At 57.0% G+C, this 19,422-nt stretch overlaps 2 protein-coding genes and 1 long non-coding RNA gene across 5 annotated transcripts; 1 reads left to right on the plus strand and 2 right to left on the minus strand.

Moving 5' to 3' along the window:
* Positions 1 to 1,550: 1,550 nt before the first annotated feature.
* ZBTB48 (zinc finger and BTB domain containing 48) lies at positions 1,551 to 8,882 on the minus strand. 3 transcript variants are annotated; one of them, XM_045898813.3, is made up of 11 exons: positions 8,750 to 8,882; positions 7,565 to 8,257; positions 6,826 to 7,067; positions 4,600 to 4,711; positions 3,904 to 3,996; positions 3,426 to 3,512; positions 3,162 to 3,316; positions 2,679 to 2,815; positions 2,442 to 2,606; positions 1,996 to 2,084; positions 1,551 to 1,910 (listed from the first exon to the last, which is right to left on the minus strand). In XM_045898813.3, the coding sequence occupies exons 2-11, from the start codon at positions 8,252 to 8,254 to the stop codon at positions 1,614 to 1,616; spliced, it is 2,067 nt and encodes a 688-aa protein (XP_045754769.1). In that variant the 5' UTR covers positions 8,255 to 8,257; positions 8,750 to 8,882; the 3' UTR covers positions 1,551 to 1,613. The 3 variants fall into 3 exon arrangements, with proteins under 3 accessions (XP_045754769.1, XP_045754772.1, XP_045754770.1); XM_045898816.3 differs by having other exon boundaries at positions 7,565 to 8,261; positions 8,750 to 8,880; XM_045898814.3 differs by having other exon boundaries at positions 8,830 to 8,863.
* A 520-nt stretch (positions 8,883 to 9,402) lies between these two features.
* On the minus strand, positions 9,403 to 18,688 carry TAS1R1 (taste 1 receptor member 1). The gene is given in 9 exon segments (XM_045898817.2): positions 9,403 to 10,334; positions 11,307 to 11,427; positions 11,716 to 11,931; positions 12,565 to 13,086; positions 13,088 to 13,215; positions 13,218 to 13,329; positions 15,487 to 15,515; positions 16,049 to 16,326; positions 18,362 to 18,688. Coding segments are annotated over 9 exon segments (2,529 nt in total). The 5' UTR covers positions 18,553 to 18,688.
* On the plus strand, positions 9,715 to 12,754 carry LOC123860126 (uncharacterized). The gene is made up of 2 exons (XR_006794659.3): positions 9,715 to 9,925; positions 11,149 to 12,754. It is a non-coding gene; the product is annotated as an uncharacterized LOC123860126 (long non-coding RNA).
* Positions 18,689 to 19,422: the final 734 nt, after the last annotated feature.

A 19,422-nucleotide genomic window follows, 5' to 3' on the forward strand; every position in this document is an offset into this window, starting at 1 on the left:
TCTTTTTAATAACTTCACCAGGGGCGCCTGGGTGGCTCAGACAGTTAAGCGTCTGCCTTCAGCTCAGGTCATGATCCTGGGGTCCTGGAATCGATCCCCGCATCGGGCTTTCTGCTTAGCAGGGAGCCTGCTTCTCCCTCTCCTGGTCCCCCTGCTTGTGCTCTCTCACTCTCTCTGTCAAATAAAATCTTTAAAAAAAGTAATAACTTCACGGAAGTAGACTTGAGACAGCGCATAGCCTGGGCATCGGTTGTTGTACCTGAATATGGTCTTTACCGGAGTGCCCCAGCAGTCAAGGAATAAAAGGAAAGATGTTTAGATGGGTTCTGGGTCTAAAAGACATCACTGTCCTCCTCAGACTCCAGGAGGAGCTTGGCATCGCGTGGGGCTGGTGTTTCGGGAATATCCCAGGGATGGGATTTAGGTCGTGCTTGACTTAAGCTCTTGGTCACGACCATCACTACCCAATTCAGAATTTGCTCTGTGCCAAGCACTGAGCAGGGACCCTATGCTCCAGGTGGGGCGGTTGTAAACTGTGTGTGGTCCTTAACACCCATCCCCTCCCCCTGAATCTGGGGAGTGACGCTCTGGTGACTGCCTGGACCAACACAGCCTGGCAAAGGTGACACTGTGTGACTTGAGGGCTACGTCATAAAAAGGCCTCACAACTTCGGCCCGGCAGCCAGCCACCATGCTGGGAGGAAGCCTGTGGAGAAGGGCCTAGGCCCACAGCCAGCACCATGTTGCCAGGCATGGACCCCCGCCCTCCAGCCTCCAGGGAAATCCTCGGGTGGCCTGCCATCCAGCCACAGGGAACTGCAACAGTCCTTGTCTACAACATGCGTACTGTTTCCAGCTCCATTAAAAATGAGGAAATGAAGCAATCATTTGGTTGGGTCACAGTGCTATAAATAAAGCTGAGAAGGAATTTGGGTGCCAGCACCCATGCAACCTTCCTCCATGATCTAGCACCCGGCCCTGCTGTCCCTGTGGCTGCTGAACCCGGGGATGACAACAGGGCCTCCTGTCATTCTAAGCCTGGCCGGGCCTGAACTCCAGGCCCCCTGGACAAGCAAAGCAAGTTAGGACCCTCCCAAGGGAAGGATCCTTTCTGTGGTCCTCTGCCAGCCAGGGTCCAGAGCTTGCTTAACCACAAGCCCTTCCCTCAGGCTCCCCAGTGGGATCTGCTGCACACTAGCAAGGCAGAGTCAAGCGAGCAAGGTCATCATCAGGGGCCCTGGCCACTCGGTTCTGACTCCAGAGCCTCAGTAATGAATTCTACCCCCACCGGCTGGCAGCACCACAGCCGTGAATCAGGAATGCCCCCACTCCCAGTTCTAGAACCCTGACAGGGACCAGACACGGAGGGGAGCACCTGGGCGTCTCGCTCTGCTGAGGTCTTCCCGACAAGGTGGGGAAGCTGCTGGCTGAGCAGCACCCCGAGGTGCAGAGAGGGCCAGGCAGGGACCGTTTCTTCTAGAGGACGTGATGGGAAAGCAGCACACCCCTGGAGAACAGTTGCCGGGGAACCACCAGATAGCCTGAAACGCTGGAGTCCAAAGCCGTGTGGTTTATTGGGGGCAGGGGCCAAGGGGGCTGTGGCGGCAGGGCGGCTACGTGTCACAGTCCTCGGGGATGGCCGCCGTGATGATGAGTGAGGGCTCCATGCCACCCGGGCTCACCAAGCTCTCCTCCGCACAGAGTCTCTGGCCAGGGAGCTGGGAGGCCAGGCTGCCCTGGGCCAGGGACGCCACGATGACCTCAGCCGAGCCCACCTCCAGCTCGGCGGGGGGCTGGAGCGCTACCACCACCATCTTCTCGTCCTCAATGACCAGGTTCCGGAGCTTGCGCTGCCGTGGATTGTAGTTCTCCACCCGGTCGTGGATCTCCATGTGCCTCCGGAGGTGGGCCTGGGGGGCAAGGGGACTCAGGGCTGGGCCGGGAGGGGCGTGGGGCCAGAGGGGGCAGGAGGAGGGACTCTGGCCCCAGGCCTACCTGCCGGGTGAACTTGTAGCCGCACTCCGTGCACTCGAACTTCCGGACCCCCTTGTGCCTCCTGACGTGCACGCGCAGCTGCTCCACGGCTGAGGGAGGGGAGGGGAGGGAAGGGGAGGGGCGGGGCCCCAGCGTCAGCAGAGGCAGAAAGTGGGCAGAAAGTGCTGGGATGAGAGGAGGTCCTGGGGTATGCGGCTGCTATACGGGCCCCGCCGGGCTCCAGGAGCACCCCAAAAGCACTTCTGCACAGGACCCTCCGGAGCCTCCACCCCCACCTCGCAGCAGCTCCAAGATTCTCTGGCAAGAAGGTTTCGTGCCAAGGAGGAGCGCGTAAAAGCCACTGCTACACCTGGCCTCTCCCCGCGGAGACGCCCCAACCCTGGCAGCTCCCCACGGGGCGAGCCCACGGAAGCGCGAGGCACGGGGCCTTCCGCAAGCCCAGGTACCTTTGAAGGTCTTCCCGCAGATCTGGCAGAAGTGGGGCCGGCCCTCCTGGTGGCGGCTGGCCACGTGCCTCAGCAGGGGCCCCTTCTCCGTGAAGCGCTGCTCGCAGAACTCACAGCTGAAGGGCCTCTCACCCGTGTGCGTGCGGTTGTGCTTGTCCAGGCTGGCTGTGGGGACAAGGCGGGGCCTCAGTCACCGGGCCTCGGCCCCAGGACAGTGAGAGGATGGGCCTGCCTCACCTTGGGTGCGGAAGGTCTTCCCACAGAGGTGGCACTGGAAGGGCTTCTCGCCTGTGTGCGTGCGCAGGTGCATGTTGAGATTGGCCTTCTGGGTGAAGGCGTGGCTGCAGAACTCACAGACATACGGCCTCTCGTTCCTGTCCGGGTCGGGGACACAGACGCCATCACCAAGGGATGTGGCCCCCTTCGCTCTGCCCTGACCCGAGGAAACCTGACGCGGTGGGACCAGCCCCAGGCCGAGGCCAGCTGTGCGGAAGAGGGGCTAGGGCCGTGCCAGGAAAGGGGCACCAGCTTCATCCCAGGAGCTGCAGGACAGACTCTCCCCACCCCGGCTTTCTGCCTGGCAAACTCACTCATCCCTCAGGTGCCATTACCAGAGCGGCTACAGTCCCACGCACGCCTCAGCCAACTGTCTTCCAGGCCCACTCACTGGCCTGGAGCCAGCAGCAGGACCAGCCCTGGGGAAAGACCACCAGTCCACACCTGTGCTTGGCTTTGATGTGCATCTGCAGCCCATTTCGGCTCGAGGCCCTGTGCCCACACTCCTCGCACACGAACAGCTTCTCCCCACGGTGCTTGAAAGCCTCGTGCAACTGCAGTTCCGTCCGGGACAGGAAGCACTTGGCACAGGTAGGACACTGTGGGGCAAAGGAGCAAGACCAGGGTGAGGGCAGGGCGGCCTGCCTGGCTGTGACCACCTCCTCGCTACTGCCAGTTCCCAGCCCCCAAGCACAGCCTGGCACTCACAGCGTGGGGCTTGGGGGCTCCATGTAGTTTGATCAGGTGGCTCTGCAAGTCCTTCTTCTGCATGAACTGCTGGGAGCAGGAGGAGCACTGGAAAATAGGCCCAAGGTCACCTCTTAGGCCACCCACACCAACGGGACCCCGGCTGCCCCCAGGCTGTGGAGGCAGGAACCCAAGGGCAGGGCCCAGCCCAAGATGCCAGGAGGTTCCGTGACCTGGCATAAAGGATGTTCCAGGGAGGGCCCCCAGTGCCATGATCACAGGGATGCTAAGCCTGCCCTCCATAGAAAGAAACAAGGCCCCAGCAAGGGCCAGTGTCCCTGCCTGAAGGTAGGGGACACTAGATGGGTAGGGAAGGCTGGGCATCTTGACGGCTAGCAAGGAGGAGGCGCCTAACATCATCCCACGTATAGGGCTCGGCAGGAGAGATCCTGGGGCTGCCCCCCCCCACCCACGGCCCTGGGGACAGGCCAAGCCTGACCTTGTAGGGCATCTCCCCCGTGTGGGACACCATGTGGACCCGCAGCTCCATCCTCCGGCGGAAGGTCTCCTGGCACACGGAGCACGTGAAGACCTGGCAGTGTGAGGGGCAAGCAGGGCCGGCATCAGGGGGGGGCCTCTGCCTGCGACAGCAGCCTCTGCCCGGGCTTCCACTCGCTGCTGGGAGGAGTCTGCCCGAGGGGGGGGACGCTAGGGTGGGAGAGGGCAACACGTGACCTGCCTGCCCTGACCCTGACCAAAGCTGAGCACTGCAAACCCACCATGCCAGGCTGGGGGCAGGGGCCGAGAGACCTCCCCCGCAGCCCCCACCCCTGGCAATAGGCCTCTAGGAAGAGGAGGGTGGAGTTTAGCTGGCCATGTCACAAGGCCCAGCCCGTGGGGTGGGGGCAGGTGGCCAGGTAGCCTTTCTCAGCAGCCATCCCCCACCAAGACACCCCTTCTCCAGAGTCCAGGTGCCCACGCAGGCAAGCCCAAAATGCTTCCCACAAAGTCCCTCCTGATCTTGGGACCGATGTCACCACCTGTAATACCAGGGAGTGGACTCGATGGCATCCAAGGACACTCCAGCTCTCGAGTTTACAGTCCTAAGACAGTCTCCTGGGGGCCCCTCTCAGATGGCAGGAAGACAAAGGCCAGCGTGCCCCTGCCCACAAATCCTGGGCCAACCCACAAGTACCTGTTCCGAGCGGTTCATGCAATTCCGGGCTTCATGCTCCACAAGGTTCTCCTTCCGAAAGTAACACTTGCCACATTTGGGACACTCGAAGGGTTTCTCCCCAGTGTGTTTCCTGCCAGGAAAAGCCACAGAGGGTGTGGGGCCTGAGCGACTTCCCACCGCTCCCTCACCAGCAGTGCTGGGCTCCAGAGCAGAGAGGAAGAGCGGTCCTAAGGGCAGCCATGGCCCCCACGTGGCTTGTTCAGACCTGGCTGATGAAGCCGCACAGGTGCACCCAGAAACCCTCCTCCTCGTGGGAGCCTGCACAGCTGCATGCGGGAGGGACGACCCCAAAGCCACACAGACCCAGCTGGCTGGCATCTCGGCAAAGACAGAAATAATCCCTGGGTCCTGACTCCCTGGAGAAACCACCTAGTCCACCTCAACTTCTGTGGGCTTTACCATCAAAACCATAGCCAGAACCTGACCACTTCACCTGGCCTCCACTGCTACCGCCTAGTGCAGCCAGACAATCCCCTGCCCGGCTGCCTGAGCCTCCTGCCTCGTCTCGTGCTCCACGCCTGCCTCCACCAGAGTGAACTTCAGCAGCCAGAGCGACCCTTAGGTATAGTCAGACCTCAGCGCCTCTTTGCTCCCAACCCTGCAACACTGCCCATTTCACCCTGAGAAAAGGCCGGGGCCTATGAGGCATAGTCGGCCGGCCACTTACATCGGGGCCCTGATCCCCAGGTCTGGCTCCCTGACGTTCGCCAACCCACTGGCTCACCCTAGGGCCTCTGCTCTGGCCCTCGTCGACCCACAACACTCCCCCCAGCCATTCACTTGGTAAAGGTCCTCACCTCCTTTGAGTCTGCTCCAAATTCCTTTCTTTAAAACTGGAACCCCACCCTACCCTGAACTCCCCAACCTGTAGGCAGGGCTCTGCCCCTGCTTTCTTCTGTGGCACCTCCCATCTTCCACCACACAGTCAAGTTGCCGTCTGTCAGTTCCACTCTGCGCAGCCCTGCTGAGAGGCAGGCTCCCTGAGGCCTCTGCTTTATTCGCTAAGGTACCCCAAGCACCCAGAACAGTTTTGTCAGCCGCCTAGCAGAATGAGCTAAATGAACCTTGACCTCAGAGCACCTGAGCGGCACCGGAAGAGCTCTTACTAGTTCTCAGAAGCCAGACGTTTCTCTCATCCTCTGCCCCTCCACTGACTGTCCTCATCCGAACGACCTCACGAGGGCGTCACCCCCTCGCAGTTCTCAGGGCCAGTCCAGCAACCTGTGGCCCAAGGTAGGGATGGGGACGGTGCCTGCACCCCAGCCTCACGCTGGGGGAGCATCAGGCAGATGTGGACCACCCCAGGGGGCCTCCCACACTGGCACTTCCCCAGACCCCACTGGCCACAGCTGCCCTGAGCTGCCCCAGAACAGGCGAGCAAACATCACCCAGCAACGACTCCAGCCCGTCACTGCCGGCTTCCCAGAGTGTCACGCTGAGAAAGTGTGTGTGGCCCAACCTGGCTTGGCAAGAAATCAGGCTAGTGACGACTTGGACTATGAAATGGCAGGTCTGGAAAGCATGTCTCCTAGTTGCCCTCCCCGGAGGCCTTGCAGAGACCTGGAGTGGCGCTGTCAGGAAAACTGTGACCATGGAAATGGTCTGTGCTAAGTCAGCAGCCAGGGCCCCCCATAACTACTGAGCACTTGAAATGTGGCTACTGCATCTAAGAAACTGAACTCATTTTTACTTTTATTTTAAGTTAGCATAGCTTCGTATGGCATCTCGTTACCTTTTCCGACAATGCAGGTTTAACAAATGATCCCTTACGCTCCACTGATATCCTGGGGCTATTTCCCCAGAAAATCAAAGGAGGCACCAACCCTAAAGACCGACACCTTGGCCCCAAGCCCACATTGCCAGGCTTTAGAAATACTGCACAAGGCCATGGGTTTCTCTCATCCCCTTGGCAGAAGGCAGCTACAGGCCAAGGTCCCCAGTGAGTGGAACTTATTGACAAGGTGTCCACAAACCCACTCAGAGTATGAGAGGGAGAAAGAAGAAACCTGACCCAAGGCCACGTTCTCATTCCCTGATGATGAGAAGCAGGTCGACATCAGGCACTGCGTGAGTCTGCGATGGAGCCCCCCAGCCCCCACATGGCTCAGAAGAGAGGAGTGCAGGCCCCTTCCCCAACAAGAGAATAGCAGACAGGAAAAGAAAATAAAAAAACAGACCGTTTACCTGTTGTGGACTTTTAGATAATATTTGCTGAGGAACTTTTTATGACATGTGGGGCATTCAACTGGCACCGCTGTACCTTTTCTGTTCTCAGCGGGCTCGGCTGCCAGGGAACCTGCGCTCAGGGCTGGCTCAGCAGCACACGGCTTTCTGATCATGTTTGATTTCCTCCTGGTCGGCAAGGTCTCAGTCTCTGAAACGTAATCACCATCCCCGTCGTCCTCAACTTGAACCACCACTTCCCACTAGAGCAGAAAAGGCAGCAGGAAGCGAGGTCACCAAATTAATCAGCGGGAGTTCTGGGGACAGACACACAGGGCAGCCAACTCCATCCAGTTCCATCCCAAGGCCCAACCCACACACATCCCCAGATGATTTCCTTTATCAGTGACTATTCCCATCAGGGTCCTAGGGCAGGCCCCATCAGAATCTCGGATTTGGAGGGCAGTGGCTCTATCTGTGGGGAGCTGGAAGTCTGGCCGGATTTCACTACCCTCGGGAAACACCTGTAACGCTGAGGCCAGCTTTCCAACCCCAAAAGCCTGCCAATCCTCAACAGCTGTGACTCACAGAAAGGTCAGCCTGAGGCTGCAGGACGGAGCCGGGTTCCTGGATTTGGAGAAAACCTATTCCAGACCCACGTAATAAAGATTCTACCTTGGGGTCCAGATTATCCCAGAAAAGTGTCAGTCTCTCCCCAATGACTCCCACCTCCCCATTCCCAGCACCCTGGGCACAGTACCTCATTATTCCCGCCCTGCAGCTGGACACCTTCAGCCTCAAAGGGCCTTGGGGGCACTTTGCAATCCTCAGGCTCCTTATCCTCTCGGGGACAAAGCTTCAAGGCCTGCTTGAGTTTCCCACGGTGGAAGGAGGGACTCTCACTCTGGCCCGGGAGACCAAGCTGGGGCTTCTCGGGGCCGTGACTGCCACCGATATCCTGGTCCCTGGGGACCTGACCCAGTGTCTTCGAAACTTCCTCTTCCTCCAAGCCTGCCGGCTCCTTGAGGTGGCTGTTCACGTTCCGGGGGGCAGGTTTCCCCAGCCCACTCTGGCCGCTCGGTGCCTGCCCCGCTGAGGTTTTGGGTTTGAAACTCTGGCACAGCTCCACAGCCTCTGGCACGCGCAACTCCCTGGCTGCCAAGAGCACCTGATCCCGGTTTCCTGAGGTGAGAGCAAGGTGACCAGTATAGAAGAAGTCCAACAGGAGACCAAAGATCTCAGCGAAGCCGGCAGGGAGGACGACACTGCCCCCTGAGCCATCCCCATAGAGGCTCTGGAAGAAGTGGCTGCAGCAGGCAAGGACACTCCAGTGTGCCTTGAACACCAGGCCCCCCACATCCAGGGTGGCATCGCAGTACTGGCCCTTCTCCCGCTGCTTGTTGAGCTCCTGCAGAACCCTCACACTGTGCTGGATGAAGGAGCCATCCATGGTCTGTCTGGCGGAGAGGAAGGCACAAGTGACATGCTGGCCAACCCAACCCAGGAGTCGCAAGGGAAAGCCCCTGGACCGGGAGAGGGAAAGGGGAGGTGCCCTCTACTCAAACAGTCACACTGATCTCAAGGAGGGTTTGGGTCAAGGTTAGAGAGTGCCAGCTGAGCCAGGAATGGAGTGAACGCCTCCCTGGAGATGGAGGCCCGGTGAGCAGCCCATACTGGGTAGGCCAGAAGCATGGCTTGGCGGGGGACGGGGCAGGGGCGTGAAGGGGTGCGGGTGGAGGGAATCAGCGTGGGAAAAGAGACGGAGGATCAGCGCGAACTGACCGGCCTGGCGCGGCGAGAGGGCCCGTGGCAGCGGAGGGCCGCGGGTGCGGACAGATGAGCAGAACCCACGCCGCGCCTACACGTCCCGGGAGGCCGGACGGAAGGCGGCCACAGCGGCCCGCAGCCCTTCCCTCCCTCGCCCTGTTCCCCCAGACCGCCTCACCCGCACCCGTGCTCCCCGCGTCGGCTCCACAGACCCCGGGCCCTGTGGTCTCCACAGCCCCCCGGACCAACTGCCCGCACCGTACGTGCCCGCCCGACCGCACGGAGACGACGCCGCCGCCGCCGCCGCCGCCGCCGCCGGACGTGACGTCAGGGCGCGCCGGACGGGGCGGTGACTCGGAGGCGCCGGGCTTCTAGCCCCGCCCTCGGGGCGGGGCCAGGCAGAGAACGGCCAATGGGATGGGGAGAGATGGGGAGAGGGGGCCCGGCCCGGCTCTCTCGGCGTTGGGCTCGCCTCCCGGAGTTGCTCGGCAACGCCAAGCTGGGCGCGGGCGCTTCCCCCGCTGGGCCGGGGCCGCGGGTTCCGGCTGCGGTTGGCCCCGCGGCGCCCTCAGCCTGGAGGAGGTCGCGCCCCACGCTCGTCCCAGACAGCAAGCGCAGCCAGGACGCCCATTTCACCGCTTTATTGGCAGCCCGGAGCCCGGGCTGGACTCCCGTGAGCCTACACTGTCCGAGCCAAGCCTGAGGAGTCCAGAGGCCTCCCGGACAGCGCAGGGCGCGCCGCCTCGCTCGGCCCTCGACCCTCGACCCTCGGGGCAGAGGAGGCGTCAGGCCCAACCCCCACCCCCGGCGTGGCCCTGCCCGCCTCAGCGGTCAGGTGGGGCCGCGGCGCCTCGTGTAGTCCCGGATGGAGGCCTGGACGTGCTCGGTGCTGTTGAGATCTGGGCGGCCCAGGATCGCGTAGCGCTTGGGGAGGAAACACCCGCTGAAGCCGCCACTCGGGCTGCTCGGCGCCGCCAGCACGTTGACCGCGGGCAGGTACTTGGCCTGGTAGACGCTGGCCGCGGTGAAGAAGCCAATCCAGGACACGAAGTCGAGGGGCAGACTGAAGGTGACGCATTCGGCCTCGTCGTAGTTCTCCGGCAGGTCCTTGCCCAGGTAGCTGCAGTCCAAGGCGCTGGCGGACGGGAGGCCGTCGAAGGCGAAAGCCAACATGAAGCCCGGGGAGTTGGCCTCCGTGCAATCAAGCACCACCTGCTGAGGGAAGCGCTGGAATTCCCTGGTGGGCCGTGGGGTCCACACCATGAGCCAAGCTAGACAGATGAGCAGCTGGGCCATTGAGCTGATGACCACAAATAGGCTGGGACCATGGTTTTGGACCCAGGCATGGTAGAAGGTGGGTACCTTGGCAGAAAACTTGAAGATGAAGACCAGCTGGAAGGAGCGGGTTGTCAGGCAGGACAGGAAGATGGCAAAACCGAAGGCAAAGAGGCCTTGGCGCAGCAAGCATGTGGGCAGGGTGGGCTCCCCAAAAAAGCCATAGAGCCCACAGCTGCCCCCTGCCAGGGAGCCCAGCATGAAGAAGCACAGCCTGCCCCCAGCTGACCTCACCACAGGGGTGTCTAAGTGCCAGGCAAACAGGCCAGCAGTCCCAGCCAGCAGCAGCAACAGCAGCGTATTAGCTGCCAACAGCACCCAAGAGATAGGGTCATGCCAAGTCAAAAACACCACGGTGCGTGGGAAGCAGGTTTCACTTCCCTCGGGTGCCCATTCTTCTTTCCCACAAGGCTGGCAGCTGTGGAGATCTGGAAGGAAAGGCAGAAGGCTCCTGAGAGCTAGATGAGCAGAGCAGGAATGAGGAAGGGAGGCCACGCAGACCTGCAAGGTGCTGGGAGGGCCACACCACAGGAGCTGGGTGCCTCTGGGCACGGTGAGATGGGGGTAGCCCTGAGTGGGATCCCGAGGCCAAGTGTTTCCTCAAGATGCCTGTATGAATTACAGATTCTGGAGACGCTTGGGTAGGTTCTGTATGGCTCATGATCCCTTGGGCTTGCAAACCAAGAGGTCCTTAGGGAAGGCCTTACTCTGGTGACTCTGCCCGCATGCCAGTGAGGCTATGATCCAATAGGAACAGTCAGCCCTGAAGGAAGGGCATTTTCATTTCTCCCCAGCACTTCCCTTAACCAAATCCACCTTCCTGTGCTGCCACTCTGTGGTTTCTCTGACTCTAAGAACAGAAGAGATGCATTCCCAAGGCCACAGATAGTAAAAGGAAAGAATGTGGCTCATGGAGTTCAACTCTGGGCTGAGCCCTTAGCTACCCCAATTTGCTCTCTGATCTTGACCTTGCATCACGGGGTATGTTGTTTTTTCAGCTGCAGATACAATAGTATCTGCATTCAGGCCAAGCTGTTCAAGGTGCTGGCTGTCTTTGGCATGGTCAATAGAAGGGACTTCACACAGATAGCGTGGGAGAGTACAAGGGAACATAGCTACATCTGTTTGCATAAAAACGTTGAATTTAGAATAAAATTGCCCCCGTAGGAATTGGGCTGGGAGCTCTCTAGTAAAAGACATAGTGGGTCTGAGGATTTCAACTGGTTGTTTCTGCTTCCTCAGAATTCAGTCTGGCGGCAGGTATTCTCCAACCTGTACCTAACTGCAGCGAAGTGAGCAAGGCCCTGGTTCTGCACATGTGTGGCCCACGGGGGATCCCCTCATCTGCTCTGTGGGCCCTAGGAGTGCCCAGTCATTCGCCCACTCACTTGGTCACTCACCACTCTTGTTGAGGAAGGTCCCCGCCTCCCAGGGCACACACTCAAAGCAACAGTGGCGGAAACCCACGATGACTCGCTGGTGTCCTTCAAGACAGTCGCTGGAGCACACAGACTTAGGCACCTGCAAGAAGCCACAGGTGTTCTGTAACCACATGGAGTGGCTCAAGTCGAGGGATGCTCACATGGAATGGGAAACAATCTCTGTACATCTGCTTTCACAGCTCACTCCCAGGGCAGAGCCCCTGGTTTCATAAACCTGCAGCAGCCGGCCATCTGGGTGCTGCCCGGGAAGCTGGATAGGGCCATGTTGGCCTCGTACCTGGGATCCCCCTCCTGCTCGTCCACAGTATCCTCAGGCATCAGGCTATCCATGAGGCAGTCCCCTTGTGAGTGACCATGTCTCTGTTACCTTGTTGTCCTTTCTGTGCCACCGGATTTTGGTTTTATTTATGTCCGGCTGAACTGGAGGCCATGTGGAAGAACCGATGACCCTAAAGTTCCACTTGGGACCACTCCAGTCCCAAGCAATTATGTCATAGCCCAAGCAATTATGTTAGCCGTTGTCATTAAATATCACAATATCGCTGTGTAGAAGGAAATTCACTTTGCGGATCTGCTCCAGAAGCTGAAATAAACAGGGACCAGGGAGCTGCCATAGATGAAAAAGGCTGTTCCTCCTCAACCGCCCAGACCTGGAAGGCTCAGGAAGCAAGTGCCTGGGGCCTTGTGCTTCTATTTAGGTGGTTTCAGTCCATCTGGAAATTCAGAGCCCTCCTTCCCCTCCAAGGAAGCCCCTCAACCCTCCCAACTAGCCTCCTGAGAGGAAGCTTCTTCTTTTATTTTTTTTTAGGATTTTATTTATTTATTTGACAGAGAGAGACAGTGAGAGAGGGAACACAAGCAGGGGGAGTGGGAGAGGGAGAAGCAGGCTTCCCACCGAGCAGGGAGCCCGATGCGGGGCTCAATCCCAGGACCCTGGGATCAAGACCTGAGCTGAAGGCAGACGCTTAACGACTGAGCCCCCTGAGAGGAATCTTTTAACGAAGGACCCCTTTACAGTGATTTTTAGTCCTGGATCTGAAGCATGGTGAGTGGGAGGGGCTCAGGTTCAGAGAAGTGAAACCTAAGAGAGGGGATCAGCCCTCTGATCGGTAACCTTTGTCCCGCACTCCTAGCACTTAGTTGGCCAGAAAGTAATCACTCTGCTTGCCTCAGGAAAGCACCCCCTTTCAGGGTGCCAGGGGCTGGTCTACCTTACCTGCCAGGGATAGATTCGGTCTCTGGAACAGGCTCCGGAGGCACAGCCCAGGAGCTGGTGGAGGCCATGGGCCACTGTGTAGACAGCCCGGTAGGCGTTGTAGGCAGAGCTCATGGAGAATGCTCCAAGTGTGGGCATCTGCTGTGTCGTGAAAGCCAGACACTCTCTGCAGAGTTGGTTGCTGCTGCACCAGGAGCCCCTGGAGCAAGGCCCATGGGCCCCCTTATCTGCCTGGACATAGGCCTCTTCAAACTCCTTCAGGCCAGGGACAAGCCGCTGCTGGATGGCCACGCCCAGCACTGTGCCAATGCCCCAGATCCCGGGCAAGCTGCTGATGTGTCTGGAGATGGCCCAGTCCTCTGAGGTGATCCACATCTTGCCAGTCAGGTTGGCCAGCACCACGGACTCGAAGAACACCCTGGCCAGCTGCCTGCTGGAGAAAATGACCACCACGGTGGTCCTAGCTCAGGCCAGGTGGTGCATCATGCTCTGCATCCTCTTATTCCCCGGGCGGGCAGAGAAGGAAGGGTATGATGTCCTTGAAGGCAATGCAGATGCCCTGCTGGGTGGCCTGCTCCTCCAGTGCCTGCACCCCCAACTGCCCATAGTCATCGTTGCTGCCCACCAGTGAGATCCAGACCCACCCAAACCTCTCAGCAGCAGCACTGTGATCTCCACCTGGTGCTTATCGCTGGGGATGGTGCACAGAAAAGAGGGGTACTACCGCTTCACTCCGAGCATCACACTGCTGGCCTCGTAGCTGATCTGCGGGGGTTCAGTTTAGCAAGTTCAGTGGCATCAGTCCCAACTCAGGACCCCCCCACTTCTGGCCCTTTGCTGGGCATGGGGACCCAGGGAGGAGGGACACCTGATCCCTGCCCTGGCCCTCAAGGAGAGCCCTACTGGACGTAGGAGGCTGACAACGTACATCTGGAGAAGAGGCAGAAACCCAAGGGGAGGTTCTGAGAGAGGAAGGGGAAAGGAACAAAAGCAGCACAGAGTGAGTGAAATGACGCAGGAGGTCATATGTGGATGCCCATGCCAGAAGAAGGAGCACAAAAGTAGATGTGTCTTGGGCGCCTGGGTGGCTCAGTTGGTTAAGCGACTGCCTTCAGCTCAGGTCATGATGCTGGAGTCCCGGGATCGAGTCCCACATCGGGCTCCCTGCTCGGCAGGGAGTCTGCTTCTCCCTCTGACCCTCCCCCCTCTCATGCTCTCTGTCTCTCATTCTCTCTGTCTCAAATAAATAAATAAAATCTTAAAAAAAAAAAAAGTAGGTGTGTCTGGTCAGAGCAGGAGGCCTTAAATGTCATGCTCAGAGACTTGGTCTTTATCTGTAGGCCATGGGGAGCCCCTAAATGTTTAGGCAGAGAAGTGATATGCTATGACTTGTATTTTAGGAGTCTATCTCTGATTTCAGTGAGGAACATGTTAGAAAAGGCTCAAGACCAGAGTCAGGGAGAACCCCTAGAAGGCTGATGGAATCATCTAGATGAGAGAGCTTGGTGGTCTGAGTTAGAGCTGTGGCAGTGAAGATGGAGAAGAGCGGGTTGACTGGGCAGCATTTAAAAGGTAAAAGCAGAGGCCATGGTGATGGGCTAACTGTGGGGGTGGAGGGCAGAGGAACATGGGTAGGCCTGCCAGGTTCCTGGCTTGAGTATAGAGGCAGGTGGGCAGGAGGGTTGGATGCAGGAAGAAAAGAGACTCCAGTTGTCTAGGGAGGTAAGCTCAGTTTGGGGCCTGTTGGGTTCATGCAGTGGAGACCCTGGATGAACATCCAGAAAGGAGGCTCAGAGCTTAGAAAACAGGACAGAAGCTAGAGAACAGGAAATTGAGCCATGGGGCTCATGGCCTGTGTAGGGGTTCTGAATGAATTGCCCCAAGATACACCACTTTGGCACGTGGGTTAATTTCCAGTTGGAAATAATTAAGGCACAAAAGACTCCGGAGGAAACGTTGACATTTCCCCTAACTGCCTAAAAGAATTTAGATAGCAGGGGCGCCTGGGTGGCTCAGTCATTAAGCGTCTGCCTTCGGCTCAGGTCATGATCCCAGGGTCCTGGGATCGAGCCCCACATCGGGCTCCCTGCTCGGCGGGGAGTCTGCTTCTCCCTCTCCCACTCCCCCTGCTTGTATTCCCTCTCTCGCTGTGTCTCTCTCTGTCAAATAAATAAATAAAATCTTAAAAAAAAAAAAAAAAGAATTTAGATAGCTGACCTGCTCCAGGTTAGGGAACTGGTCACCATAGATAACTAGAGTATAATAGGAACTAGGTGTGGTGGGCAGGGGGGATCTTAGCAAAGTCCAATTTGTTAAAATTCCTCTCTATGTCCCATTGTTTCTGGATGGCCTGGCAAACATTTGTTTACTAAACATTTACTCTCTTATCTCTTCCTGTGAATTGTCTTCCTCTCCTTTGAAGTCCCAGACACCGTACCAGCTTTTCCTTCATTCAGAATAGCATATAAGCCTCATTTTGCCTGTATTTGAACCTCTCATGTTTATGTGGATTCCCTATTCGTATGTAATCTTGACTTTCTCCTGTTAATCTGTCTCATGTCAATGTTTAGACCAGCCAGAAGAATCTTGAAGAGTAGAGAAAATTTTTTACTCCCAACACCTGCCTGGGAAAGGGAGCATCCTGTACTCTGGGAATCATCCACCTTTTCAGAAGAGGTGGGGAAGAGATTCTCTAAAGGAGACTGAGGAGGAAGAGGAGGGGCCATAAGTGAGAGGGGGCAGGTCATAAATGCTGAGGAAAGAATGTCACTGAAGGACTGGTCGGGAATGTCACAGAGTTGTCATGTCAGGTAAAAGGGGCTGAGAAGCATTTGTTGGATTTGGAGACCTAGAAAGCCCTCCAGATCACAAGAACAGGAGTGGTGGGACAGCAGCCAGGGCAGGGGTTGAGAAGCAAATGACAAGAGGGAGAAGCAAACAAGACTAGAGGGCTCTGCAGGTAAGTTTTCATGGAAAGCAGGCAGAGGGAGGACCGTGCTGGGAGCAGGGGTGCCTGGAAGATGGGGAGGGATAAGGTTAGCTTACAGGTGGAGGAGGAAGCCTAGGAAAGGCTGACAAGCAGAGGAGGGGGTGAGGCCCAGGGGGACAGCACTCTGAGTAGGAGACCACACCTCTGAGGCTGAGCCTAGAAGGCAGGAAGGAAGAAGGAGGGCAGGGGAGAAGTGGAGAAGTCTGTGGGGTGGGACACAAAGGGTGTTCCATTCTTCACAAAGAAGACAGAATGGTGGGAGGAGTGTGAAGGGCAGCAGTTTCAAAGGAGAATGGGTTTTCTCAGGAGCATTGAGGCAAGGAGGTTTGGATGCAGCATTTGGGGAGGAAGAAATGGTGGAGTGGGGACTGCGATGCGGCAGGGCCCCCTGCAATGTGACTCATGAGTGGTGAGCACCCAGGAGATCCAGGGGGCCAGACTGGCCTTGGGACCCAGTGATTCCTGCCCACCACTCCCAGCCTGCACTGGACTTGCCAGAAGGGGAGACAGCATGGTTGGTGGTGTCAGGTCCAATCACCGCCAGGGCAGCAGGGGAGTAGTGGGCAGGGTTTGCTTGGATCTCAATGTGATGCGTCCCCAGTGTGGAGAGCACGTTTAGTGTGGCATACACGTTGGCTGACTCTGAGCACACGTCATACAGATGGTACCCCAGGGTGATGTTAGGCAGCAGGGTCGTGGAATTGTTGATCTCCTCAATGCCAAACCTCATGGCCTGGAAGAGGTGGTAGCCATGGCCGTTGAAGCTGTTGGGTCTGTGGAAAAAGCCAAGCTGAGAGCCAAGAAGGGCAAGGCCTTGCTGCAACTCTCTTTGGAGGGTAGAAAGGAAACTCTGAGGTCATCTGTCTAGCCCCCACAACCATGACCTCAATGTGGGCCTGGTACCATACACACAGTTGTGTTAACAGGCCTTTGGGGCAGGGGAGGGGAGACAAGTTGGAGAAACCACATCCCATGCCTTCCTGGATAAGCATATTAGCATTGAAAGCCTGATGAAGTCCTGTATCAGAGACACCTGCTGTATTAGTGTTCTCTAGAGAAACAGAACCAATTGGATATATATAGAGAAAAAAAAAGAGGTTATTTTAAGGAATTGGCTCATGTGATTGTGAGGCTGGCAAGTCTGACGTTTGCAGGGCAGGCTGGAAATTCCCTCAATGGTTGATGCTGCAGTCTTGAGTCTAAAGGCAGAATTCCTTCCTTTTTAGGGGACCTCAATCTCTTCTCTTAAGATCTTCAACTGTTTGGATGAGGCCCACCCACACAATGGAAAATAAGCTGCTTTACTCACCCTATTGATTTAAATGTTAACCTTCACAACAACATCTAGACAGGTGTTTGGCCAAACAACTGGGCACCATACCCTAGCCAGGCTGACACAAAAAGTTAACCACACACCTGTTTAACCTTGTTTAACTAGTGCTTCTCACCAGGACACTCATGAATGTAGTGAGCACCTGTGTTCCTCACTGCCTCTCAGGAACTGCTGGCTGGATCCCAAAAGGGACATGGTTCAGCTCTGCTTGAAGAGTGTGCAAGCACATTCCACTTTCTTTTTTTTTTTTTTTTTTTTTTAAAGATTTTATTTATTTATTTGAGACAGAGAATGAGAGACAGAGAGCATGAGAGGGAGGAGGGTCAGAGGGAGAAGCAGACTCCCTGCTGAGCAGGGAGCCCGATGCGGGACTCGATCCCGGGACTCCAGGATCATGACCTGAGCCGAAGGCAGTCGCTTAACCAACTGAGCCACTCAGGCGCCCACATTCCACTTTCTAGCCTCTGTGCCTGTTGGAAGGGTCTTCCATCATTTCTTTCTTTTTTTTTTTTTTTTAAGATTTTATTTATTTGACAGAGAGAGACACAGCAAGAGACGGAACACAAGCAGGGGGAGTGGGAGAGGGAGAAGCAGGCTTCCTGCTGAGCAGGGAGCCCGATATGGGGCTCGATCCTAGGACTCTGGGATCATGACCTGAGCCGAAGGCAGACGCCCAATGGCTGAGCCACCCAGGCGCCCCTCTTCCATCATTTCTATCACTTCTGTCTTTAAGTCCCTCAGAGGAAACTCAGTGCCTCCCACCATGACACCTTCTTCAGAAGTGGGTGTCCATGTGTCTCCTCTTCCCCAAATCTTCTCTTCCCAGGCTCCTATCTGTAGCTCTTGGGGCCAGTCTTCATGCACTAGGCTTTCCAGAACCTTCCTCCTGTGTGAATCTCAGATGTGTGTCATGTTTAAGGCATCCTGCCACTGAGTTCCGATCCATCCTCGAGTCTTCCCAAATCTGTGACTTGCACAGATGGCAAACAACTTATCTTCTTTAGGAGAAAAGCAGATGTTTTTCTCTACCGAGACTGTCGACTTCATGAAGGCAAGGCACCAATCTAAGATATCTTTGCTAAGTTCCTAAAGCATCTACTGCTGTTAGCCTTCCCTCTCCTCCTCATGGAAAACCACGCTTGCCATCCGGAGACTCAGGAGTTTGAACCTGGAGAGGAGCAGGGAGGGTACAGAAGCCGGGAAAAGCCATGCTTGCTTAATCCTTGCCACCTCCTTATGTCACAAAGTCTGGAAACCAACTGGAATGGGATTACAATACAAAGCACTCTAATAGCCAGGACAAAATAATGTATTACAAAGTGGAACCTGAGCAGAAGTGCCAGGGAAGGTCCAGCCAGGGCTTGAAGGTGGTGACCATAGGATGGGGAGGGACTAGAGGTGGTTCAGGAGGCAGCCCCAGAGGCAGAAAGGGCATGGTCTTCACCAAGGAGGGCAGGCAGAGGTCCTTATATTACCTGTCACAGAGAGTCACTGTGGTCCTGCGTCTCACCCCCGGACAGTGAGAGTGTACAGGGAACAGACCTGCAAGGAGGTAATCCCCAGGGAGGCTGAAGTTGGGAGACAGCTCTGTGTTGCGGCAGCTGAGGGCCCAGCAGCAGGAGAGGGAGAGCTGCAGGCTGACTAGGTGAGCTGCCAGGAGTGACATGCTGGCCAGATGGTCCTGTGCCTGGCATGGCCAAGCAGAGCCCTCTGACCAGGTTGGCTGTTTAAATAGAATAGACAGCAGCTGCCCTGATGCTTCCCAACTTCATGCCTGTGCCAGGGGTGGGGCTGAAACCCAGTTGTAGGAACCTGGCTTCTTGCCTTGGCCTTCTGGGCCTCTGGTCCTACTCAGGAACTGGGCAGGGGGAAGGCACAGATGCAAACCAGGTGGCAGCCACTGACCCCTCCTCTGCATGGTTGTGGCTTCTGTTCTTGCTCTGGTGCCTGTGGCTTCATCTGGCTCAGAAAGGGAGCCCCTCCCGGGGCGCCTGGCTGGCTCAGTGGGTTAAACAACTGAATCTGGATCTTGGCGCAGGTCTTGATCTCAGGGTCTTGAGTTAAAGCCCCACGCTGGGCTCCACCTTGGGCACGGAGTCTACTTAAAGAAAGAAAGGGAGCTCTGGCACTTGGGGGATGATGGTCAGAGGAAGGAGGCAGGGACACAGCTTCTTTGGGGGACAGAATGTGGAGGGGCTGTGGGTTTTGGAGCCTTTTACCCGGGCCTCAGTTTACCAAATGAAACAAGGCTTTGAGTTGACCTCCTCCCAGCCTCAGTTTTCGGACGCTGAAATTTTGAGAGAATCATTGTCGGCTTGCCTTGTTATCCAGGGTGGCTCCCTTCGGCCCAAAGACAACCGCATGCAAACACAGTATGCAAATAGACAGGTTTTGCTTAAACTGCCAATCCTGGTTCTTTTCCTGCGAGAAAGATTCCAAGTGGATTTCCGGAGAGGTGGCCCAGGACCCAGAGCGGGGTATCTGGCCGGGGCGGGGCCTTCGCATAATGTAAATGAAGCCCTCGGAGTGACGGCCC

The sequence above is a fragment of the Mirounga angustirostris genome, unplaced genomic scaffold, assembly GCF_029215605.1.
Source record: "Mirounga angustirostris isolate CCGP_5_RB_7025 unplaced genomic scaffold, mMirAng1.0.hap1 SCAF_4, whole genome shotgun sequence".
Lineage (NCBI taxonomy): Eukaryota > Metazoa > Chordata > Mammalia > Carnivora > Phocidae > Mirounga > Mirounga angustirostris.

Coding starts and splice junctions, on each gene's coding strand:
- ZBTB48 (XM_045898813.3), bottom strand. CDS start 8,254: ATGGATGGCTCCTTCATCCAGCACAGTGTGAGGGTTCTGCAGGAGCTC. Junction 3,997..4,599: donor GCATGAACCGCTCGGAACAG/GTACTTGTGGGT, acceptor TCACACTGCCAG/GTCTTCACGTGCTCCGTGTG. Junction 1,911..1,995: donor GCTACAAGTTCACCCGGCAG/GTAGGCCTGGGG, acceptor CTTGCCCCCCAG/GCCCACCTCCGGAGGCACAT.